This window comes from Chanodichthys erythropterus, chromosome 4 (assembly GCF_024489055.1).
Source record: "Chanodichthys erythropterus isolate Z2021 chromosome 4, ASM2448905v1, whole genome shotgun sequence".
Classification (NCBI taxonomy): Eukaryota; Metazoa; Chordata; class Actinopteri; order Cypriniformes; family Xenocyprididae; genus Chanodichthys; species Chanodichthys erythropterus.
The window spans coordinates 30,553,067-30,579,717 of record NC_090224.1 but is presented as its reverse complement, the minus strand read 5'-3'; the positions used below and the strand labels follow the sequence as shown (position 1 = coordinate 30,579,717).

The 26,651-nt window shown below is 34.2% G+C and overlaps 1 protein-coding gene across 1 annotated transcript; it reads right to left on the bottom strand.

Moving 5' to 3' along the window:
• Positions 1-1,029: 1,029 nt before the first annotated feature.
• frk (fyn-related Src family tyrosine kinase) lies at positions 1,030-24,798 on the bottom strand. The gene is made up of 8 exons (XM_067384726.1): positions 23,975-24,798; positions 21,614-21,735; positions 12,259-12,422; positions 11,762-11,930; positions 11,497-11,655; positions 5,695-5,876; positions 4,676-4,853; positions 1,030-4,073 (listed from the first exon to the last, which is right to left on the bottom strand). Exons 1-8 carry the CDS (start codon positions 24,370-24,372, stop codon positions 3,865-3,867), a joined length of 1,581 nt encoding a protein of 526 aa, XP_067240827.1. The 5' UTR covers positions 24,373-24,798; the 3' UTR covers positions 1,030-3,864.
• Positions 24,799-26,651: the final 1,853 nt, after the last annotated feature.

Below are 26,651 nucleotides of genomic sequence, written 5' to 3'. Positions count from 1 at the left end.
TTCACGAACAATTCATTCAAAGTTGCAGATTCGTTCTCGAAGCACTGCTGTGTTGTAATCCTGCTGTTGTTTTCGTTGCAAAATAGAGCAAATACTGACAATACTTAATATTACCCCTTTGTTTGTTGAACTGTTGTGTGGATATTTGGATTTGCATTCTTGCTCATATAATATTATCAACATTAAAAACAAGAACTCACAAAAGGTAGGCTATGTTTTGTATCAAGAGTTTGAATCTTAAATTGATATTTAAGCCCGAGAGACAACAAGCAAGCATATTATTATTAATATTATTGTATGAATACTAAAAATATCTAACAGTAACATAACAGGTATAGACGAGCCAGGCACACATAAGAGTGATGTTGTGAGGCTGCTGCATGGTGGACGCTGCGTTTCACGGTGCCAAGTCCAGTTGTAGGTGCATTAAAGATTAATATAACAATGATAGATCGTCAGACAGGCACAACTGTGACAGGTTGTCGTTAGGATGGTAAATTTAACAATAAAAGATTGTCCAGGTAGAAGTAGCCTATATACCGGTGACAGGTCGAGTTGCAGGTACATATGTATGAAGGTACATATGTACATATGTTATAATGTATATATATGCATTATAACAGTGTCCTGCAACAGAAAGAGTTTACCACAGCTCGGAAATTGCCAGCTGTGATGGTTATCTTCTCCTGTATGAGTGTGAGCATCAGTAGCCACGAGTCGCATTGAAGTGATGTCATCTCCCTCCCTTCGATTGATTGGCTAGAGGAGGAGCTGTCAATCTAGAACTAGTGGACCAATGGTGGCGCTTAAGCCCAGCCTAATTTACATGAAACTCGAACTGCAACATTTGGAAAAGCAAGAGCAGAATGTAGAAAGAAGAGCAAAGAGAAAAACTGCACAAGCGCACAAAAGAGCAAAATATAAGCAGAAAATGTAAAGAGAGCAGAAAGAAAAGAGTAATAAAAGCAAGGAAAACAACTTTTAAGAACGCATAAACACAAGTTTAAGATTTGTGCAATATCATTTTTAATGTGTTTAAAGTTTTGATTCATGCTTGTTATTTTTTTAAATGTGCTTTTGATTTTTCGATTTACGATTATTATATTTTGATCCGTGACCATGTTCTTTGCCATTCCGATCATTTTGCATTATTTTTTTTAAGTTTGTGCTATATATTTTTACATGTGTTTTTAATTTTGTGATTCACGTTTATTATTTTTTGATCCGTGACTGCAATACAATTGGCGGGAATCTGACCCCATAAAAGAATAACCAAGGGCTTGATTTGGCACCCAACTGAAAATCCAAGGTTGTTAGTGCCCCCATGTGGTGGAGATATAAAGCATAGTCCAGGATCATTATTAAGTATTAAAGTTTATTAGGAGTTTATTTCACTAAGTGAATACACATGATATTTAAATACATTATTCTTTTGTTTTGAATTACAAAACATTTTTTTTAAATATATGCTTTAATATTCAATTGCAGAGTAAAAACTTTTTTTTTTTTTACGATACAGTTGTAGGCCTACTTTTTTTAGTCTGAATTTGTACAATTGTACACACACAATTCGAAAGTTTGGGATTGGTTAGATTTTAATGTTTTAAAATTAAGTCTCTTATGCTCATCAAGGCTGTAAAAGTTAGTACAATTTAATTGTAAAACATTATTATTAAAATACTTTATTACTAAAATACATTACAATGTTATATTAATTTCATGGTGGCAAAGTTGTTTTCAGGATCATTACTCCAGTCTTCGGTATCACATGATCATTCAGAAATCATGCTGATTTGCTGATCACTTTTGAAAGTGATTTGATTAATATTGTGAAAACTGATGTTATAGTCAATGTCCCCACACTTTTAAATGGTAGTGTATATTTTTATCATCTTACAATAAGAAATATAATCAGTCTGTAAATGAATCTCAAAGAATCTCTATTAAGTTCTAAAATGTATTTATCTTCTTATAAAAGGATAAGAAAAAGAATCACAGTCTGTAAATTAACCTCAAAGAAACTCTATTTAGATCTAAATGCATTTAAAAATCACTATAACTGTACAATACATCTAAAAATTACAGTCTTCGCTAAGGATTGAATGAAAGTCTAGACTCAGTGTGCCTTTTGTGTCACATAGAACTTAATGCTGCGAGGAAAAATTTGTAGTGAATTCTGAGCATTCCTCCTTTTGAGCCAGTAATGTAGTTAGGCTGACAGGCAGTGACTCATTCACTATTTGAACTTACCCTGAAACTGGTTAATCTGGCTATGCTGCTACCTGATCCATACATATGTGTCACCCAGACTCTGTATAATTATTCCTGAATAGTTTTAGCTTCATGGTGCCAGTATGAGTGCAAGTAAAGTGACAATAAACTACCATGATATTGCTGACATACAGTATGCAAACATAAGCAAATACAGATTTGCCTACAAAAAAACACTATCACAAGGCTCAGAGTATACATTTGATTTAAACTGAATTGTGTTGTTAATTGTGCAAAATCAGTTTCAATCAAAAAATAAAACTGTAAATGATGCATACATTATTTGTTTTAAAACAACATCCACCCCACTCATTATCCAGTTTGTCACTGGTCGACAGAACAGATAGTGTTGCCACATACTCATTGATCTTTCTGTTCAAACCAACAGAGCAGTTTCCAGGGAAATCAACCAATGAATGGGTTGCGATCAGTGTATGACATCAAAGTACAGCGAGAGCATTTTGAAATCATATGGAGCCATCTGCTCTCTAATCGTTCTCACAATACTTTGATATCATACACTGATGCGATCTACGCAGTGCATACAGGTAATGTGATGTACATTTTATCTAATTGCATAGTAGTTAGATGATAGCAACTGGTTATTTTGAAAAAGCTAGCTGTCTAGCTAGAGTTAACGTCAGTATTTTTTTCCTTAAAATAGCAACATTTTATGTAAAATTCACTTTTAAAATGATTTAATTCATAATGATAACATGAAAAATGTGCCATAGTTTAGTGGAAGATCTATTGGAAAAAAAACACTTTTAAAATTAATTTAGGAAAAAAAAAAAAAAAAAAAAACAGTATGTCAGAGAAGTGCTCAGTGAATACATGTTTTGCATTAATGTTAGATGCAATTACTCTTGCTATTTGTGCTTAGGCTATAATGTGGCTTAGGTGCTATTTTTGTATAGTTTCACCATTATCAGCTTTTTTATTCAGTGGTGGAACCAGGGGGCACCAGGTAAAACCTTGCCTAGGGCAGCAAATTGGTCAGGGCTGGTCCTGATAAGTACAAGAGCATATTACTTGTGTACATTGAGAATACATAAAGGCATTTTGTTCCTTTTATACTACAATGGCATCTCAGTCTGGCTTGCCAAAACCCACCTGCACTTGACTCATCTACAGTTATATTAAAGGGTTGGTTCGTCCAAAAAATGAAAATTCTGTCATTTATTACTCACCCTTGTGTCGTTCCACATCCGTAAGACCTGCATTTATCTTTTTGATGAAGTCTGAGAGGTATCTGTTCCTCCATAGAGATCCAACTTACCACTCCAAGGTCCAGAAAGGTAAGAATAACATAAAGTACTCCATAAGACTCCAGAGACTTAAACTCAATTTTATGGAACAACGCGAGTGCTTTGTTTGTGCAAAAAAAAACATAATTTACAAATTAATATCATCCAAAGCATGTACACGCAACAATGTCAGCTCTTGCATGAACACAAAACGCATGCGTCGTGATGCTCTCGTGAACACTCTTATGGATGTGAAACGACATGAGGGTGAGTAATAAATGACAGAATTTTCATTTTTGGGTGAACTAACCCTTTAAGCTGCTAAGTATGAAAGACAGTAGTGTTTTTAGTAGCGGTTTACATCGTCATAAGAGCTGACATCCATATCAAAGAAGTCCTCGAGTTTCCACTGTAGAGTTTCAAAGGTAGGTCTGTCTGCAGGGATGTTCTTCCAGCATTCGACCATGATATCATACAAAAATTTTGGGCAGTTTAGAGGACATGGCATCCTGTAGCCTTTGGGCAACTGTTGGACCACCTGAAAGTTTGTCATGGCTGGAGAAAGAGAAAATCAACATTAAAACTCGTCAATGCTTTGACAAGGTCAAAGATGATGGTAGTATGTTAGTATGTTACAATGGTTCTCATCTGGGTCGCAGGTCTGTTTTGATACAGTCGAGGTGAAGTCAGAAGGGAAAAAATTAGCAATGCTTATGCAAATAATAAAATGAAACTAATCAAATAGAGAGGCTTATCAACTGTTTAAAAAGGAGGTAAAAACACTCCGTCTCTTGTTGTTGAGGTCAGCGGCAATGCATCCAATCAAGCTCATATTACAGTACCATGATTAAAACAATGGCTTCCATCCTGAACCTTCAAAAACACCTTTACTAATCAGAGGGTTCAATGTAGTTAGAGTTTAGGGGTCGGTGTAGGAGAGGGCTTATAGGGACAAATTATGTCCCAATACCACTGCCATATATTAATCTCTCTCAACAATATCCAAATCAAAGAAGTCAAATAAAGATATCTAATTTCAGAGATGAATCAGACTCAAAAGGAATTGACTCGTTTTTGATTTATTGTATTCAAACAAAACCTCACCTCAGCATTATCAACATCCCCAAAAAGTGCAATAATATATTAGAAAGACGTACTTGGATAAGGCATCTGTCCAAAAGTCACAATTTCATACAGCAGGATCCCAAAAGACCAGACGTCAGATTTGATGGTAAATTTGTTCTCATGAATGGCCTCGGGTGCGGTCCATTTCACTGGAAACTTGGTTCCTTCTTTGGCCTCATAAACATTCTCACCACTGTCCTCATTGTCCATCTAAAGAGCACATGCAGTGAGGAAATTAAAGGTACAGTTGTTGTATTCTTTATATATAATCAGGGCATACACTACTGCAGTGGTTCTCAACTGGTTTGCAACAGAATCCACATTTCATATTGGACATAAATAGTTATTTGTTTATTGTATAAAAGTAAACAAACATGTCCTTAAAATGAATTGGATAGAACCAACAGCATGCAAATTTACTGAAATTACATAAACTGAATAGGAAAATAAATGTTTTATAAATGAATAAACAACAGCAGAGGTTTGGATTTACACTAGGCCAAACACTGAAAAAACTGTCCAAATGCACAATCTTTGATGTCACAGCACAATATATGTGAAGAATTTACTTCTCCCTTTTAAATGTTGCTAAGGTTATTTATAGTACTATTAGTAGTATTGTAGTACTGTACTGTAGTAGTACTGTAGTATTAGTTGCTTGTTATTCTTTGCATTTACCCTAAATATATTTTCCCTGCTGTCTGTGACACTATCATGAGAGACATGTGAGCCATTTTTGGGTTGCAACCCCTTGTTTGAGAACCACTGCCCTATAGGCAAGCTGAGAGGTCATGTCTTTTTTTATATATATATATATATATATATATATATATATATATATATATATATATATATATATATATATATATATATATATATATATATATATATATATATATATATATATATATATATATATATATATATATATATATATATATATATATATATATATATATATATATATATATATATATATATATATATATATATATATATATATATATATATATATATATATATATATATATAAATTTAGACTATTTCTCACCAGAAAAACTCGTGCCAGGCCAAAGTCGGCAACCTTGCACACATTGTTATCTCCCACCAGAACGTTCCGAGCTGCAAGATCTCTGTGAATATAGTTCTGCAACTCTAAGTATGCCATGCCAGCTGCCACTTGTGCTCCCATTTCGATCTGATCAGACATTTTCAGAGAAGCACCTCTGTCTTCTGTATGAGAGAAAGAGAGAGATAGAATAGGCAATAAATACAGTTAACACACATCCAATGGGTTTTATCAGATTTGCTGACAAATGAAGTGGGCTGCAGACCCTCAATCAACAGGTTTTTCTGAATCCATGACTGTGATGTGGGTCATAACCTCAGCAGCACTGTCAGAGAGAATAGCGTTTTGCATGCTTCTTTAGTCAAATACTCTAATGCATTAAAAATTAAATATTTGATTGCTCAAAAAAAAAAAAAAAAACCTCAAGAACCTATGGATTGGTAATAACCTTTATGAAATAGGCAATTTATATAACATATTATAATATGGATAATTCAATAAAAAAAAAAAAAAAATTAATAACAATAAAAAAATCGGTCTACATCTAAGAATCGGTCCCACCTTTCCCCCTGTCATATAATATGAATAATTCAAATAAATAAAAAATTATTAACAATAAAAAAATACTCTGGGCCCTAGGAATCAGTCCCACCTTTCCCCCTGTGTCTACACTGTCAAACCTAACAATGTAATAAATAAAAATGAGTTTATTGTACTCAAATAGTACTGAAAGTTATGTGAACACAATAATTGAAGCAGAACTCAAATTGAATTAGTTATAGCAAATTTCTAGTTCCCAGCATGATAATTGGTTAATAATTATATAATTAAGTGACTAATTAAGTGATGGTTGAGCAGAATCACTAAAGGGAAGAGAAACAACAAGAACAGAAAAAAGAGAGGAGACAGAACAAAACAACTACAACTGACTTCCATCCAGAGCCTTAAAGGTATAGTAAGCAATTTTTCAAAATCTCTGCTGAAAAGTTGTTCGGACCGAGCACCACAATAAACATGTAGCCAATCAGCATAAGGGGGCATATGATGGTGGAGGAGAGAGTGAGCAAGAGGTAGATTGAATTGTAGAAAGGAAGAATGATTGTAGAAAGAGAGATGAAAGACAATACAGAAGAGAAAAACTCAGAGGAATATCACTGGAAAAAGAAAGGATATGATCAGGCAAGAGTTTTAATATCCTTGTTAATATTAGAAAAGTTTTCCAGCACTGGAGAGATCTGAGTGGGAAGGCCTGAAAACAAACACTTAGGGCCCTATAATACACCCGGCACAATGCGACGCAAGGCCCGTTTCCCGTTCAGCCAGTTAGTGCGCCCATGGGCGTGCTGGTCTAAAAAAGAGGTGTGTTCAGGCGCATTGCTATTTTAAGGAACTGAAAATAGACTGCGCCATAGACCAACTCAAACCTGGTCTAAAGTCTAAAGTCAATGGCACAATATTTGTTTTGTTAGAGCACGTTGGTAGAAACTGCGCCTCTGGGTGCGTCCACAGTGCGAGTTGACTTTACTTATTACACACAGGGATGCGCATCACACAAACATGCCAAATATTAAAAACAAAAGGATTACAGTGTAAAAGAATATTATTGTGTAGGCTACATAAATATAAAAATGAAATGATGAATAGTCATTGCGTGTATTAGAATTAGGCTACCTATTTTCAATTCAGCCTATTACTACTTATAACGGACACAATCACTGCTAATTCATCCCATGCCTTCTTCACCTCGGGAAGCTTTGGTGGATTCCTGCTTGTCCCGTAGATGATCTGGCCGCGCGCTTTAACTTCGCGCACGAGCAGATCGGTTTCTTCGCTTGAAAAGCGTTCAGCTTTTCCGCCAACAAATTCCGCCATGTAAATAGCAATCCGCCATGGCGCGAGCGCATCTCGCTCTTAAAGGGAATGGGAGATGACGCTCTGATTGGTTTATTGAACGTTACGCCCATTACTCATTAAGAGAATAGGGACAACCCATTTAAAAAATGCGGCCCGGCGCACGTACCGTTTTTCCGTCGTTAAAATAGCAAAAGTGGACTTGGACACGCCCTGAGTGCACCTGCGCCGTGCGCTTCACACTTTGCGTTTAGATCGTTAAAATAGGGCCCAGAGGCTGCATTGTTTCTGCTCCACACATGAGTAACATTGGTTTGCTGATCAGAAGAAATGCTGATGTTGTAAATTTAGCTAATGTCTGCAGCTGGTGTGCTGCTGACAACTAACAACTAACTCTTGCTTGTATGTACTCGTGTACTGTATGTTCACAAAGTGTATAGTGTCCTTGTAAGCACGGCCGCCTCACATGCCAGCGATCGGGGTTCGAGACTAGCTCAGAGTAGGGTGGTTAGGACTGGAGGGGGAGCAGTGAAGAGAGGAGTGTGTTTGTTTGGGTTGATTTCAAATATCAACAGTGTTCAACAACAATTCTGGGAGATTGCATACTGCATCTTTAAATTAAATCAACTGAAGATAAAATGGATGACTAAACTCCAATAACAGCATTACCAGACTCATGTATTACTAACCAGTTTGACTTTATTTATGTCATATATCTACAGAAGTTCTTATTGAGGTTTAGATTTACATTTTATGTTATTATTCAAGAAACAGGTGGTACATGTAAACTTTTAGAAAATGTGGTCTCCTTTTTTATGGCTATTCGTGTAATCTTATTGTATTCAGTGTAATCTTAATCATGAAAATTGTTAATTATTGTCTTTTTAAATTACATCACACAGTATTGCTGAAACTACAAAATGGAAATGGAAAATGAAAGCATTCTTTTTTAGTTCCTGGTTGGCCTTCGAATTAGTCTGTGGATGAAATTCTGAACACAGGCTTATATGTCCCCAAATGCCGACGGAACTCCCTCTAGAATGGGAAACTTTTAAACTCCCTGTAGGGCAATATTTTTATAATGTCCCAAATGTTATCATTATCATAACTTCTGACTTACAGTTGTTGCCATAAGTTTACATTACACCTTGTGGATTCTACAAAATTACTCATATTTTAACAAAACAATAAAGATCATGTTGTTTATTTAGTACAGCCCTTAATAAGCTATTTCAAATAACAAAAAATGTTTACATTTACAGTAGTCCACAAGACAAAGTAATAGCTGAATTTAAGAAAATTACACAGTTTATAAGTTTACATACTTAATACTGTGTTGTTACAAGGACGATTTTTGTTTTGTGATAGTTGTTCATGAGTCCCTTGTTTGTCCAAAGATGTTAAACTGCTAACTGTTCTTCAGAAAAACACTGGTTTTCCAGCTTCTTCAGCAAATTTGAACTTTTTCCATCAGTGAATGTTTTAAGATACATTTTTTTCACACTGAGGACAATTGAGGGACTCAAACACAAATATTAAAAAAGCTGCAAACATTAACTGGTGCATGCATTAAGCATCATGGGGGTGTCAAATTTTAAAAAGAATAAAGAACTTCTATTTTTCTTATTTGGTTTTAACATCATATTTTTCCATTTACTACATTTACTACCCTTCAAAAACAAAGGCATTTTTATGATCCCTCTTATTTTGATAAAAAAAAAAAAACATTGCAAGGTGTATTATATCTGTATTATATAATATTATACCTGTTACTAACTGCATTCATGATTTCAATTTAAATTATGGCAATAAGGAAGCATCATGGCCAGTGTAAACTGTGTTCCTCCCTCTCTCCATCTCCTTGTCTGTAAATGCCCTTCTGCCATCAAAGCAGTGCTGTATGGGTAATTAAGCCATTAAAAGGTTGATTTCTCAGAAGAGTGTAAACATTGTGGCTCTGATGTGAAATTTAAACATTTGTTCTGTTTGAGTGCCTGGCCAACCCAACAAGAAATATTAACTCAACCAATTGTGTTTTAACAAACAACCTTCAATGGCTTATTTTTATATGACGTCAACAGCAATATTATAAATAACAAATGTTCAATAAATAATTTAATGTATTATCCATAATAATACCTGTGGCCTGTTGCACAACGCCGGTTTCAGTTTCTACCCAGGTAAGTTCAAGATTAGTTTGAGCAAACTCTTTTTTTCAGGCTCATGAAGGTGGATTGGTTTTTAGCAGATTTCATTGCTATGGTAACTTACGCTACATGGCTAACCTGCTCCGGAGCAGGTTTTGTTCTGGTTTAGCGATAGCAGACCAAAACTCGACCAATCAGGTGTGAGTAGTGACCTGTATCTGATGCAATAAAGCCACTCCCCCTGCATCTCGCACTCCAAATTAAATCATTTTATAGTGAAAACATTTTAGAGACAAAATTGTTCATCTTTTGCTGTTAATTATCTATTATATTTATATTAAATAAATTATAATTATGTAAATCATATGATATATTCATAATTATTACATTAATTGACAATATTAAACTTTGCTTTTAAATTAAAACAAATATAATACATTCATTAATATATAAAGCTTTAAAACAGGTTAAGCTTACATATATTCTTTTGAGCTCTTTGTGAAGCTATATAAATTATAAGGCCTATTTGTTTTGATTCACATGCATTGATATAGTTTTCTATCTTTCAGTTGCCTTCTCAAACATTCACTGCAGCAGCAATGTTTATTCCTACTTTGTAAATGCATTTAATTTCATGATATTTTTTCATAACAATCTTTTAATCTTCAGAAGAGACGTGAATTGCGTAGCTTTCTCGCGAGAACTGAATCAAAAGGACGTTCTCCATGTTCTGTGTGATTGGCTGTTTGCTGCACGTGTCACACTTTCAGGTGCATGCGCTTCAGAGTTAATCGCAAAACTCTGGATTAAACCTGAGTTGACAGAGAATGTTTATACCGAGGTTTGTGAGCCTGTTGAGCCTGATCTAAACCAGTTTGGATTTATCTGGATTTGTCAACTCCAAACCTACTCTGAAACTCAGAGTTTGTTCAACTAGTTTCATGCAACAGGCTACAGGGAATGACCACAGAATTAATCAACTAGAAAAACTACAAAGGACTACAAAAATACAACTATGTCACGAGACAGGAAGTGAAACAAAAGTCCAAAGACAAACACAGAGATCATGACATACTGTGTATCAGAACAACTTAGAATTCAACATCAGTTATTGTATAAATCACAATTACAGCTGATGCCATTAACTAATTATGAAACTAATTATGAAACAACCTTCCCTTTTCGTCTGCTCTGTGTCTATATATTGTATTTTAATGTTTTGTTTGTTTGTTTGTTTGTTTTTTGTGTATAATTGATATATAATTGATTTTTTTTTTTTTTTTATTCAAAAAGCTGAATTACTAAATACTTTGCTAAATACTTTAGTACATGCAGGTGTGCTTGTGCTTTTGTTAGCCTAAAAATATCAAATGTTTATAATGTAAATAATTATAAAATATAAGAAATATATTACATTTCTCTATATATGTGTTTACTCTGCATGAGTAAATGTATCTGCAATATATTACACATGCAGTACCAAATCTGATCACATATACATCTTTATATTATGAAGTGTATTAATGAATATTAAATTACATACATTATGTTATATTAGTAAATATATTGTGACATTTTTCAATATATGAAAAGTGGCAATTCCTTATGTATTATTCAATATATTGTAATATTTTATCACAATACTGTAAATTATATTAAATCATTTATTATATTGATCATTCATATATTGGGAAATATATTTTCTTTGCGTAAGGGAAATACCTGACAATTATGATTTTTGACATAATTGTGTTTGAGAATTGCAGCATGTGCGAGTGTGTCTTACTTTGCAGATATTCTTGAAGGCTTCCGTGGCTCATGAGCTCTGTGATGATGTAGATGGGCTCTTCCATAGTGCAGACAGCATATAGCTGGATTAGTTTGGGGTGACGGAGTTTCTTCATTATCTGAGCTTCTCGCAGGAAGTCTTTTGGATCCATAGTTCCTATAGCACATACAGAAGACCTATAGCAAGCCATCTGCATGTATGTTTGGAGTTGTATGTCTATCATACATATGTGTGTCCATCTTATCTCTGTTTGTGTGCGTACCTGGTTTGAGTGTTTTGACAGCAACAGCTGTTCTGTCATTCCATATGCCTTCATAGACCTCACCAAACTGCCCCGCTCCCAACTTCTTCAGGAGTTTTACAGAGGAACGCTGGATCTCCCATTGATCCACAGTATTATAAGATAGACCATGAGTCTCTGGAGCAATTGTCTAGTACACACACAAACAAAAGCAAGGAAATATGTATTGATTGAATATTCATTTGAACACTGAATTGAATAACTCTCTGGCATACTATTCTAATTGGTCAGTTGCTGTAGTGTATCCTGCAGTCAAATACTTTTGTAAATTTTTCACAATTGTCACACTCTTCAAACAAAATCAAAGAACTATCTCAAATTAATACCTCATGTTATTTATTTATTTTTATGTATGCATTACGTGAGAAAATGTAGTCTTTCTCTCAATTAATATTGATTATTTTTGCAAAATAAACCCTTCAAACTTTTTTCTTTGACAGAAAAAATTATCAACACACTTTTTTGCAGGGTTCTGCCAAACGAACACAGAGGCCATCTTCACGTGTGGAGTAGTGCTCCACTAGTTCTCTCAGTGTAGGAAAATTCAGAGTCCTTGACACATAATAGCCACCATTATCCAACTTTCTGATCTTATAATGCTTCACTTTTCCATTGTCCAGCACTGCAAAACAGACAGAGAGCACATCAAGAAAAAATATATATATATATGGAAGTCAATGGGGTCCCATCAACTGTTTGGTTACCGACATTCTTTAAAATATCTTCTTTTGTGTTCAGCAGAAGAAAGAAATTAATACAGGTTTGGAACACCTTGAGACTGAGTAAATGATGACAGAATTTATATTTTTGGATAAACTATCCCTTTAAATACAGAATTTTGGATTAAATGATTTTTAAATTTCCAGCACTGGAACGCATTTTTATCATTCGCCAATGGTGGCAACTCTCAGACAGGTTGTAGCCTAACGCTTTCAGTGGCAATGTGGATTGATTTAATTGGCAGATGTGGTGCACTGCAAATTCAAACAAGAGAACCAAGCAAAAGCATCAGAATAGCATTGTTTTGCTAAATGGACTTTCAATGGCAGGAGACATTGTGTACATCAAAAAATGCAAAACTAATTGATCACAGTTTTTTTTCTGTAATTAATCACGATTAATCACACCCAAAATTAATTTTAATATATTTTTATATTGTAATTATTTCACATTTAATCTCCAAATTGATGTAGAAACAACATAAAGAGAGAATATTTTAAATATTTTATCTAAGGTAGGAAATATACATAAACTGAATACATTTATGCTGCTGTCACTTTAAGACTAGCCACACATGACGCGGATCTGACACACCCACTATGTCCTCACAAATCTTTACGGTCATTTAAGGGTAGGGACATGAATCCGTTTATCATTCATTCAGTTGTTTTTTTATTTAATATTGATAGTAGAAAAATGAGAAAATTGCTCTTTTTTTGTTTTTTAGTTTGTTTTTAAAAAAAAGAAAAAAAAAAGAAAAGAATTCAGCTTGATTTTTCGTTCATAGGTAGAAAAACGAATAAACAGCTTGATTATTCGATTTCTACATGTGGGTGGGAATTAAACGCCCCTTTCTGCTGACTGGTCAGCAGAAGATCCTCCTTTGCTGAAGTTGTACGGATTCTTAACGTGTTTATTGCAAATACATTTATTCTTTTTCTCATCAAACAACCAGAATAATGAATAGCTTGACACAACCCATTACCGGAGCACCGCCTATGGGTTTTCTTCTGTGTAGACTAGCGGTTCTCAAAGTGCCAGGGGGTCCGTGAAATAATTTGTTATATAGTCTACCATATTTTCCAGACTGTAAGTCACATTATCATCACATGCGATCATCAGTGACTTACATAATGCATTTAACATCAAATAATCTAAATGTAGACTTTTTAAAGTACTGTAGGCATGTCAAGTATTTGCTTTGTTTTAGTTTTTGTTTGTGGCGTGCGCCAATGTTGGCATGACAAAAAAGGCATGACATTTTGTAGTCATTTTGAATGTACACAAATAAAAAAATACATTTTACCATTTTGAATAATGTCCTACTCTCATCTGTATGACTATAAAGAGTATTACCTTAAGTTATTTCCCCTTCTGAGGAAAAAATCTAAGTAATCACGCTCACACAGTATATCAGTTCTGGCAGTGCTGACTTGACATCGCAGCCTGTTCCTTATCAAAATAAAATACAGTCAACCAAATAATTAAAATAATAATTATATTAATTTAATTTGTCTGTTGTACAATATAAAGGTGCCAGTCAGTCATCATCTGTCACTTGCTGTTATTCCAACTCATTTCTCTGTGAAGATGCTGATCTACGTGTATATTAGGTCCCAACTGAAGTACGACCCTTCTTTTCATAAATAGTTTAGCATCCAAAATAAGAGATTTAAATAAATTTGTTAAGGCTTGGCATTTAAAATAATATGTAACCAATGGCACTATATATAGGCTTTTTATATAGGCTGCAATGTGTATTTTATTATAGGCCTACATGGCTACTTAAATGTTTTCATTCTTGTTTGTTTTTTGTTGTTTTTCTTGAATTCCATTCATTTACAGATTTATCTTAGAGTGAGGGGATGTAAAATACACATAGCCTACATGCTAATTTTGTTTTAATGTTTGTTAATGTTGTATTTGTGTAGGCAAATTCAATTATGGCTCTACACATATAAGAGAAACGGGCTAGACTATTACAGGTGTTTATTTAAGAAATATTAATGCACGTTGCATCTTTTGGCACAGTTTGATCTTCTGCTGACCAATCAGCAGAAAATCAAATATTCAAGCCGTTTTTCTACCTATGAATGAAAAATCAAGCCGAATTCTCATTTTTTTAAAAACGAAAAAACGGAAAATGAGCCATTTTCTCATTTTTCTACCAAAACCATTATTTCTAAGCTAAAGGATGGTAAATCAGCAAGCTCTGATGGTCGGACAATTGACATATTTAAAAACAAACTGCTTGGTCCTTTGAAGAAAATGTATGCAGAAAAAAACTCATGCATATTTGATGTTGGAAAAAAAAAAAAAGATCTTTAGGGGCCAAGCACCAAAGTTGCGTAGTAACCGTTGGCAGAATCTTCTTCTTCTTCTGCTCTGGGAGTCTATGGCAGCCCATAGAATCGTATGTTAAAAAGTTGTGAAATTTGGCACACTGATAGAGGACAGTCTGAACTGTCACCATAGCAAATTTGGAGTCGCTAACTCAATCCCTTTAGCACCACCAGCTGTCCAAATTTGCACTCACATTTATGCTAATAACTTTTGAATCGTAAGGGCTAGAAACAAAACTTAAGCTGATTCAATTGCACCCTATGACGTCATTTTCCGTCATGAAAATTTTTCCGCCATTTAGACTTTTCTGAAAAATCTACTCTTTTGAGCTCCTCCTAGGCCACTGATCCTATTTTCACAAAAATTGAACCAGATCATCTTTAGACCATGCCAACAAAAAATTATGGAATTTAAGTCGATTTGACAAACCGCTTTCAAAAACGCACAAACTAATTGTATGTAGCCAGGGGCGTAGTTTGTGGGGGGGATGGGGGGGAGGTAACCCCCCCAATATTCAAATGCTTCAGTTACAACCCCCCCAATATTTCAACATAAAAATCACCATAGATCAGATGAAAAATATGTAGAATTAATTTATTTTGAAGCAATAATTTCGTTTCTATTGAAATATGAGTTCGTCATAATAAATTAGAGAAAAAAATACCTCCCCCTCCATTGAACCGATTGGTAACGTCCAACCAATGCGTGTCGCACTTTCACCAAAACAACGGGAATGGCGCTCTACTGTTTGAATGAGAGAGTACGGGTAGTTAGAAAAATGAAGAGAACCGCTTCCCAGCCGACTATATTAAACTGCTGGTCAAAGAGAGACGTTAAAAAGAATAAATCATGTACTGAGAAGGAGGTATGAGAATATTGTAATAGCTAGGTACACTCCACATATATTTTAGCTAGCTAGTCCATTGCAATTCAGCCATAGCTAACAGTGTAACTGCAACCAGTTACCAAAACAGCCGTCTGTTTTGTTAGTTCATGTTTTAATAGTGTCTGTATTTATCAATGACAAAAGTATTCACATCGGTGTTTGTTTTCTTCCTAAATTAATCTGACTTTTGAACGAATTGGCTGAATGAACGATTTAAGTGACTGACTCAAAAAAAAACGAATCGCTGCCACCTACTGGCTGTGTTAATATTAAACATAATTTCTTTCTTTTTAGAATTACAGTTATGTTAGAATTTGATGAATGATTATACATAAATTTCATAAAGTTATGATAGATAGATAGATAGATAGATAGATAGATAGATAGATAGATAGATAGATAGATAGATAGATAGATAGATAGATAGATAGATAGATAGATAGATAGATAGATAGATAGATAGATAGATAGATAGATAGATAGATAGATAGATAGATAGAAAATAAATTATCCAATAAACGTTACACACAAAACAGATTATTATAAAAAAAAAATAAAAAAAAACAGACAGCATACCAACGTTCAACCCCCCCAATGTTGAAACCAAATCTACGCCCTTGTATGTAGCGCTTGCAAAAACAGACGTAAGGCTGTATCTTCTCAAGGTTTGGGGCAGCGCCACCTTGTGGTCAAAAGTTACAATGAAATGCTAATAACTTTTGAATAAATTAACCTATTGTACTGGTCTTAATAGATTCCTTGGGTCATGCTGAGAACATAGATATCAATAGTTGGCCGAACTTCCTGTCCGCTATTTTATTTTTCTTTAAAAACCTACTTTTTCAAAGTCCTCCCAGACCGTTTGTACGATTTTCACCAAAATCCGATCTTATCATCTTCAGACCATAACGGCAAAATGTTATGTTCACTTCAATAGTCAAAACCATTTTCGTATACCGCAATGAATTTGAGGCATGATGCCAAAATGACTCTTGAGGCTGTATCTCTGCATTTTCAGCTATTTTGCCTAGAATCATCATAATAGGTCTTTAATTGCTCATTGTTGCAGTTGGTCTGATGCTCCCAGTCTTGTTGGCATGACTCATCATGGCTTCTTCGTGCTTGGCCCCTTAATGGCTGCTTGCATCTATATTTATAATCTTTTTAAATATACCACCTCAGATTTATGAAATGTTCACCTGTTTGTCAAGTTTTTGTCATGTTCTGATAATAAAGAGTAGTTTAAAACCACAATTTACTGTCTGGTTTCTACAATTTTCATTCAGGAGAAAAAAATTCTGCTTTTAAAACTTGAAATAAAGATTTGACATTTATCGTGATAATTATCAATATTGACTAATGAAAAACTTCATCATGATACTTTTATAGGTAACACTTTAGTATAAGGAAGACATATTCACTGTTACAACCTTTCCCTCAATAAATTCCTAATTTACTGTTCATTAATAGTTAGTAAGGTAGTTGTTAAGTTTAGGTATTAGGTAGGATTAAGAATGTAGAATAAGGACATGTAGAATAAGGCATTAATATGTGCTTAATACTAATAAACAGCCAATATTCTAGTAATATGCATGTTTCCATTTTTTTTTAGGTTATAAATTTCATCAGAGAACAAAGTGCACACTCTCAAATTTGGAAAAAAAGTGGCAACATTTCATTGCTGGACTAAGGAATTAGGCTGAGTCTAAGCTATGCGTGATCTGGCTGATCTGTGATACAGGGAGTGGCACTGAAAGCTCAGGACACAGTCTAGTGTTAATGAGTTGGTGAGTAATCACAAATCAGCTACTTTTAGTCACATGTTGGTTGACGACATTTGCTGTTGCTATAACTAGGCACCTTGGGCAGAGTCCTTATCACAAGTTTACCTCTCATGATCTTCAAATGTCAATCTTGTTAAAGATTATGAGCAAATATAAAAAAAAACATGTGAAATGACACAAAGACTCTGGAATGAGGAAACTTGTTTTTCTTTCTTGTCACTAATCAGGAAGCAGATTTTCCAGCCTTGGTTTAAAAAAAAAAATTCTTTAACTTAAGTTGTGCTTTTGATGACAGCTAAATCTTTTAACCCAGCATCCACATTTTAGCATGAAACAAATACAAATTACTCATAGTGGTAAGATGAGATGAAAATAATGATAACATGTCACATGTAACATCGATAAACAAGTGAAAATGAGTCGTTACATGGGCAGAAAATGTTTAGGCTTTATCACTGGTCTTTAAATCTGGAAAAAGTTTACATTTAGTAGTTTGTGGTAATAAATGTAACGGTTGACACAAGAAACTGACAAACTACAGTTTGTTTAAAATGTGCTATTCTGGCTAATGTTGGATGTACTTGTTAAAAAAGGATCTTGCTTCTTTGTGTATTTCCTGTGCACTCAACATTTTTTTTTTTTAATTTTTAAAAAGTAAAGTGTTAGCAAAGATAAGCTGATACATGTGAAGCTAAAGGAAATAACAGATCATGTGGCCATAACCAGCAAGTTCTGCAGGTTTGAGTTCTGAACAAAACAAAAGTATGTAGTATGTACTAGGGCTGCACGATAATGGGGAAAAAAAACTGACATTGCAATTTTTTGTTTTTCTGCAATATATATTGCGATATGAAAACAGTTTCACTAGATGAATAGCTCTATTTGGAAATAATTAATCATTCTAGAATGACTGGGATAATTTTGAAGGGGAGTGAATCTGCATAGAAAATAATAAACAAATTACAAGCATAGATAAAAACAATGAAAAAAATGAAATAAACAGTGCTTTTTAGTCAATGTTTTTCAGGGTAGTCAGAATAATCAGATGTAAATTAAAACCACATAGTCTTCACTGTGTAAATTAAACAATCTTCAAAAGTGGTCCGTGAACCTTCAGATAATTTGTTTTCACGTTTTTGCATTCTGAATGGAAAAACAATGAAACTTCATTTTATCACATAATCGACCCTTCTCATGAACATACATAAACAAACCTCATGTCATTTTTTTCATATTTTTATTTTTGTTTTCATCACACTTTGTCCTAATCCGCCAAATGGAAAAACAATAAAACCAAAATGGATAAACAGCTTGAATATTCGATATCTACATGGGCGAGAATAAAACACCCGTTTCTGCTCATTGGTCAACCAAAGATCAAGCCGTGCTGTCATCAGTTCTCAGTTCCACTCAATAGAATAGTCTATCTGATACATTTTTACAGATTATTACAGATTTTATTGCAGCTACATTTAATCTCTTTCTCATCAAACAGCCAGACTAATAAATGGCTCGACACAACCTGTACCAGGGCAGAGCCTATAGACAGAGCTTTCTTTTGTGTACACGTTAATTTGTGTGCCGAAAATTAGTTTATCATATTAAATATCAATTGAAGGGCTAGTTCACCCAAAAATGAAAATTCTGTTGTTTATTACTCACCCTCATGTCGTTCCACACCCGTAAGATCTTCGTTAATTTTCGGAACGCAAATTAAGATTTTTTTTGTTTAAATCCGATGGATCTGTGAGGCCTGCATAGCCAGCAATGACATTTCCTCTATCATATTTAAATCAGTTCATGTGAGTACAGTGGTTCAATATTAATATTATAAAGCAACAAGAATATTTTTGGTGCGGCAAAAAACAAAATAACGACTTATATAGTGATAGCCAATTTCAAAACACTGCTTCAGGAAGCTTCGGAGCGTTATGAATCAGCGTGTCGAATCGGTGGTTCGGAGCGCCAAAGTCACGTGATTTCAGCAGTTTGGCATGCGATCCGAATCATGATTCGATACGCTGATTCATAACGCTCCGAAGCTTCCTGGTGCAGTGCTTTGAAATCGGCCATCACTAAATAAGTCGTTATTTTGCGCACCAAAAATATTCTCGTCACTTTATAATATTAACATTGAACCACTGTACTCACATGAGCTGATTTAAATATGTTTTTAGTACATTAATGGATCTTGAGAGAGGAAATAATTGCTGGCTATGCAGGCCTCACTGAGCCATCGGATTTCAACAAAAATATCTTAATTTGTGTTCCGAAGTTTAACGAAGGTCTTAGGGGTGTGGAACGGCATGAGGGTGAGTAATAAATTACATTATTTTCATTTTTGGGTGAACAAACCCTTTAACGCTGTATCTGCTGTCACAAATACCTACCTTTCTGGCACATCGCCTGTTTAATTTAGCTGACCAACTCTGTGGGCCAAAACTGTGCGACGCACTGAACAGCGCAGAGAGAATGTATTTACACTGTAGTGAAGTGCAGAGCAGCAGTCCTGACAGTTGTTTTGAGCAATACACTGAGTTTTTTTCATTAACACTAAATATTAATTGATGTCACTCAAAACAATTTTTTTTTTTCTGCCAGCTAAACTTCTAAAGCAAAGTCACAGATCATTGTGCGACTCGGAGCATAGCGCACAGAGTAGGCTAGTGGTTCATTCCTGAATGAATCCGAGTCTTTGAACAAATCAGTTGAGGGAGTGATTCACAATACTATAAATTATAAAAACATATTGTATGCATTAAGTTATTAACTACAGAGCTGTTTAAACACTCACAGACATCAACAATCGGCACATGAAACGCAACAATTGTGACATGCTTCATGTCAGCAAACAAAACTCATTCATGGCTCCCAGCATGCATTGCAGCATGAATATTTATCTATGAATATTTTTTTGATTGTCACCATTGTTGAGGTTTGTATGATGACTGGTGATGTCTAGGTTTATCTCAACTTCTGCACAAGAGGTTGTAGCATTTTTGAAAGATCTCATACAGTGAAGATGTAATGCTGGGAGTTGTTTAATCATCCTCTGCTGAGATATTTAGAGATTTAATGTCTTCTTTTATTTGCAGTTGATTTCATCTAAGGCTGTGGCTGGAAGTCAGTTGTAGTTTCTAATCTTATTTATTTTTCCTTCAGTGATTTTGCTTGTCAACAGCAGGTGTTTCACTGTTTCAGGAACATCATATTAACCTTTAAAGGGTTAGTTTACCCAAAACTTTAAAAATTGAATTTCTGTCATTACTTACTCACCCTATCTCGTTCCAAACCTGTAAGACCTTTGTTCATCTTCGGAACACAAATTAAGATATTTTTGATGAAATCTGAAGTTCATATATATATACCAATAATGAATTTTTGGAAAACATTCGTAGATATAAACATTTTTTTTTTTAGCTACGTACTTGCATTTAGGGCTGTCACGGTTCCTTGATTAAATTTGATTACTCGATTTAAAAAAAAAATCCTTGATTGCAATTTTCCCATGTCGATTAATTGGCAAAATTCCTCAAGTGTTTTTGGGTTGCTTATAATGTTAATTTGGGAACATGTAGAGTTGCTACTACTTAAATGTTTCAAATGATAAGCCATATATAGGAATATTAGGGGGCAGCTCAAGTATTTTTGTTCAATAAAACCATGATCACTTCCTTTTGATACTTTATATGAACCAATTATTATTGCCTGATTGTCATTATACCCATGTATTTTAAGTAATTTTAATGGTTATTGTTCACTTAAGTCTACTTTTATTACCAGAAAAAAAAGAATCAGATTACTCGATTAATCGTCAAAATAATCAACCAATTACTCAATTACCAAAATAATTATTAGTGACAGCCTTACTTGCAAATACACCAATCTGCCAAGTCATTACTTATAACATAAGCCAAACGATAACTTTGAAAAAACATCTTCTGATTCGAGAGCAATAGTCCTTTAGAGATTGTTTTTTTTATTATTTGATGTCAAAAAATAACCCCATAATAACTTTTATAGTTTCACAGCTGCTGCACATGTGAAAATTATTAAGGAAATAAAAATAGCTTAATGTACCTGAGAGTGAGAGTTCCCCTGGCTGGCTTTCACAGTTTCTGATTAGAAAAGCTCCATTCTTGTTTTCTTGAGATGTTAACATCTTCTCGGCATCCAAGCGCTTTGTTTCTGGAAAATACCATCTGCAGTGGAAGAGCATCATAATGTTATTTGAACTAGATATCAACCAATATTCAGGTCACACAATAAATCTATCTTTTTCCTTTTTCTGGTTTACTGAAAATTTTGTAATAAAAACTAGTGATTTTGATCAAAAAGCAGGTGGGGGTCTGTTCTGCTAAGATAGCATATTTTTAAACCCTTTTTTGGGAGTGTTGGCATCAAAGGTTGTGCGTTCAATCAATCAAACTCTACATCAATTTGGTGTAAATTGACCTGTCACTTGGTAAAATGGCTAACACACTATTTAGTAATGCAATATTTAGCCCAGTGTTTGTTTCATATGTTAGGCTGGTAATTCACACTACTGCTGTTGTTTATGAGTTTACAAAATTGTTACTTTTCCCAGTCGGTGTATGTCATGTTAAGAATTTGGCATATTGTCAGGCCTATGCAGATCATGATAACTTAATACATTCAATGTTTGCTTTTAAGGACATTTTAGTTTGCTTCTGTACGATTTATTAATATGTTGGTTGCCATTCCATGGGTTCTGAAATTCTAAAGTAAAGCCAGTTGAGAACCATTGGGGAAATCAAGGGTACAGGTCTAGATAACAGTTAAGCATGTTCAAACAAAGACTATGAGATTCTTATTATATCATAAACTAACCTTTGATCTCCTCAGTGTTTATGATTTTTGACATATACACACTGCAGAGACCTTGTGTCCATTAGGTTCTAGTTGTTTCTAAGACTTCAACATGGATCAGACAGCTGAAAATTTGCTGAGACATGATGACACGTCACACACCAGCAATGAATTGTAATAAAGTCTTGTCAAATGGCTTCATTCGTTTGACTGAAAGTATGTCAAATCCCTACAAAACAAATTTACACTCAAAGCACATTACGTAGTTGGTGGCAGAGCTGGAAAAACTGGAAAGTACATACGTCAGAAACTATTTACTGTGCCAAAGTGATATACAAAGCAGCATACTAGCCTTAAGTGAGAGATAATATCACACACAACAAATGTTGATCATTATCAGATATACTAATACTGACAGAGAAAGACCCCTTTTCAATAACTCAATTACAAGTCTAGAATAATAAATTTAAAGTTTCATTTTAACTTTTTTTTTTTTTTTTTTTTTTTTAAGGTGTGAATGTTTTTTATTGATTTATGGCACCTCTGTAGCACAAAGCTTAGGAATTATTAACAGGCTCAACACTTCCTGGTTGTCTACTGAACATTAACCAGCTTCCCTTAAAGAAATAACAGACAATGCAGAGATAGAATCTGTCAGAATTCTGATAAAATGTTGTCATTAATTACTCACCCTCATGTTGTTCCTAACCTGCAAGACCTTCATTCATCTTCATAACACAAATTAAGCTATTTTTGATGAAATCCAAGAGCTCTCTGACTTTAATTATTTAACACTGTCAAGGCCCAGAAAGGTCATTAAAATGGGTAATTAAATTGTTGTCTATAAAGGAATTAGAGAGCTCTCGGACTTCATCAAAAATATGGAACAACAGTAATTAATGTGAGTAATTAATGACAGAATTGTAATTTTTTGGGTGAACTAACCCATCAAGGGCATATGTGCACGCAATGCAAATACAATACACTATACATTAAAACAGTGCTTCTCAAACCTGTCCTGAGGACCCTCAACTATTGCATATTTTGGATGTCTGCCTCATCAGACACACCCAATTCAAGTCTTGAAGTCTGTACTAATGAGCTGATGAGTTGAATCACCTGTGTTAGATGAGGGGAGATATTCAAAATGTGCAGTGCTGGGGGTCCCCAAGATACTGAGGACATGTTTGAGAATCGCTGCATTACAATACGGGTTATACAATTAATGCTACTTCATACAGTGCCAGTTGTAGCTACTGCTGGTTAAAAAGAGATGACTAATTCTATCTGATGTGATGGCTGTCTGTGATTTTTTTTTTTTTAGGAAGATCAAGATAAATAAACTATAATGTTCATGTTCAGGTGCGTTGAGAAAGGCAGATCATTCTGACCATAACTCATTCAGGGAAATAGGCTATACAAAAAAAAAAAAAAAAAAAAAAAAAATAATGTGATCCCCTGTCCCCCAACTAATCTCATCTTTAATAATCATACATTACATACCATCAGTGGTACAGATATATGAAATCCCTTTAAAAATGCTTTTTTTAAAAAATTGATATAGGCTACTAACAGTTTCAGGATTTGCTCTAAAGAGCCACAGAAACTTACGGTTCAGCATCGAGGCTTTCTAAGGGTGCAACATAGTTAGCAGGAATGTAGCCCTCTTTGTTTGCTGAAATCCCGGTGATTCCTCTCGCGAACCACCAGTCATCGGCTTTATGGAGTGGCTCCAGTTTATCCCCTGCTTTAAAACTCAAATCATCATCCGTACGCGCCGTATAGTCGTATAGCGCAACGTAAACGTAGCTGGGTTTCTCTACAGGTTTCTGTGGTAACTCTCTGTTGGGCGCTTTCGCAAAATCATTTTTTATCACTTCAATATGCCGTTTCTCGGTGGCAGGTGAGGTATTAGTCGCAGGGTCTCTGAAACACGAGAAAGTGTTTTGACAGCACAATAAAACCCTTTCTCTCAAGTCTTCCATCGTGAAATTGTTCATCAGTCCCATATGTGTAGATCGAGTTCAATTGAAGCAGTAAATCGCATTTCAGTGATCCATAGGCTCCATGTTATCCTAGTAATTGTTGAGTAGATTTGAGGCGAAGCGTTTCGTCCATTCTGTGAGCTTGAGAAAACACTTTGACCGGTGATACTAGATAGCACAGCCCTGTCGAGAGGGAAGAAGGCGATTTATTGCTTGCAGTCAAAAATCTGTTTGCATTTCCTGGTCACATTATTCCTCAAACAACTTTCAAGATCATTCTGCGCTCCGCGGTCCTGTCAAGGAAAATGTCGTTTTACAGAAACGTATTATTTATCTTTAAGTTCAAACTTGAGAATTGATGTTAGAGTTTGTAACACAAATTGTCGTGCTAAACGGATAGGATTCTGAGACAGGTTGTTTCTTCCAAACGCCCTCAGGCCAGAGTCTCCAATTGCCGCGCCACCTATACCTACGCAATGAGTATTCCAGTGTACAGGCAGCTGATAAGCTAAATGAAAACACGACAAAATAAGTAAATTAAATCAAATATCGTTGCATGACAGCAATTTGTACAACTTAATTGTAAAAATCAAGTAATTTTAGGCTACTCTTTACAATCTATGCTTTTTTTTTAAATTTAGAAACTCCTGATTAAGGTAGGCCTACATTGATTTGTTTGACCATTGAGGTAGCCAACTTAGAAATAAGGGACAATCTTGTTTCTTTCTAGGAAACATATGGGACACTTAAAATATTTGTACTGTACCACATAGTGCATGTAATTGTCAGCAGCTGAGTAAAAAAGTCTCTTTTTGCCTGAATTAAATGCTAAAATTATTCTCAAACATATAAACTCTTTTAGTTTTGCTTATGTAGAATTTAATTCTAAAAAAAGAATTTTAATGTCATAGTAAAATACTAAAATAGTCACTATAAATTTGTGACTTAACAAATATGACGAACAGATTCTGTTCTTTTAAGGCTGTCCTATTTTATACTTTTAACACAGTTGTAATAAGTATTTTGTTTATAAACACAGCAACTGATTAAATGTACAAATGCTACTTATACAGTACATGTTTTTTTTTTCTTATATGTCTTACGTTTTTATGAAGCAAACAAAAGTGAAAAAAATTACCTGATTGAAGTGCGAACAATTATTTAAACTTTAAATAATTTTCACTAATTTTTTCCCCGTGAGTAGACTACTTCTTCTGCTACTTCTACAGTTTTGTAAAATGTATAAAATGGTGTGGGTTACTCTGACACACACACACACACACACACACACACACACACACACACATTTATACATCATGCTTTTATGGCATATATACATGCAATTCATTGCATTTTAATGATAATTGAGAGATGGAAAATATTCCCCAAAAGTTGTCATTTTTGACATTTACATTAACATGAAAAAATGTGAAAAGAATGTTTATATTTAACATACAGTACAGTCCAAAAGTTTGGAACCACTAAGATTTTTAATGTTTTTAAGAAAGAAGTTTCGTCTGCTCACCAAGGCTACATTTATTCAATTAAAAATTCAGTAAAAAACAGTAATATTGTGAAATATTATTACAATTTAAAATAACTGTGTACTATTTAAATATATTTGACAAAGTAATTTATTCCTGTGATGCAAAGCTGAATTTTCAGCATCGTTACTCCAGTCTTCAGTGTCACATGATCCTTCAGAAATCATTCTAATATGCTGATTTGCTGCTCAATAAACATTTATGATTATTTTCAATGTTGAAAACAGTTGTGTACTTTTTTTTCAGGATTCCTTGATGAATAGAAAGTTCAAAAGAACAGCATTTATCTGAAATACAAAGCTTCTGTAGCATTATACACTACTGTTCAAAAGTTTGGGGTCAGTAAGAATTTTTATTTTCATTTTTTTGAAAAGAAATTAAAGAAATGAATACTTTTATTCACCAAGGATGCATTAAATCAATCAAAAGTGGCAGTAAAGACATTTATAATGTTACAAAAGATTAGATTTCAGATAAACACTGTTCTTTTGAACTTTCTATTCATCAAATAATCCTGAAAAAAAAATATTGTACACAAATATTTTGTACAATTGTACACATTAAATGTTTCTTGAGCAGCAGATCAGCATATTAGAATGATTTCTGAAGGATCATGTGACACTGAAGACTGGAGTAATGTTGCTGAAAATTCAGCTTTGCCATCACAGGAATAAATTACTTTGTGAAATATATTAAAATTAAAAACAGTTATTTTAAATTGTAATAATATTTCACAATATTACTGTTTTTACTGTATTT

Bases quoted from the DNA above. Each gene is read 5' to 3' on its own strand.
- frk (XM_067384726.1), bottom strand. From the start codon at position 24,372: ATGGGACTGATGAACAATTTCACGATGGAAGACTTGAGAGAAAGGGTT. The intron at 11,931-12,258 runs GTGTGTTGATAA...TGTGTGTACTAG, and splicing joins TGGCAGAACCCTGCAAAAAA to ACAATTGCTCCAGAGACTCA. The intron at 4,074-4,675 runs GTACGTCTTTCT...CTCTTTCTCCAG, and splicing joins TGGACAGATGCCTTATCCAA to CCATGACAAACTTTCAGGTG.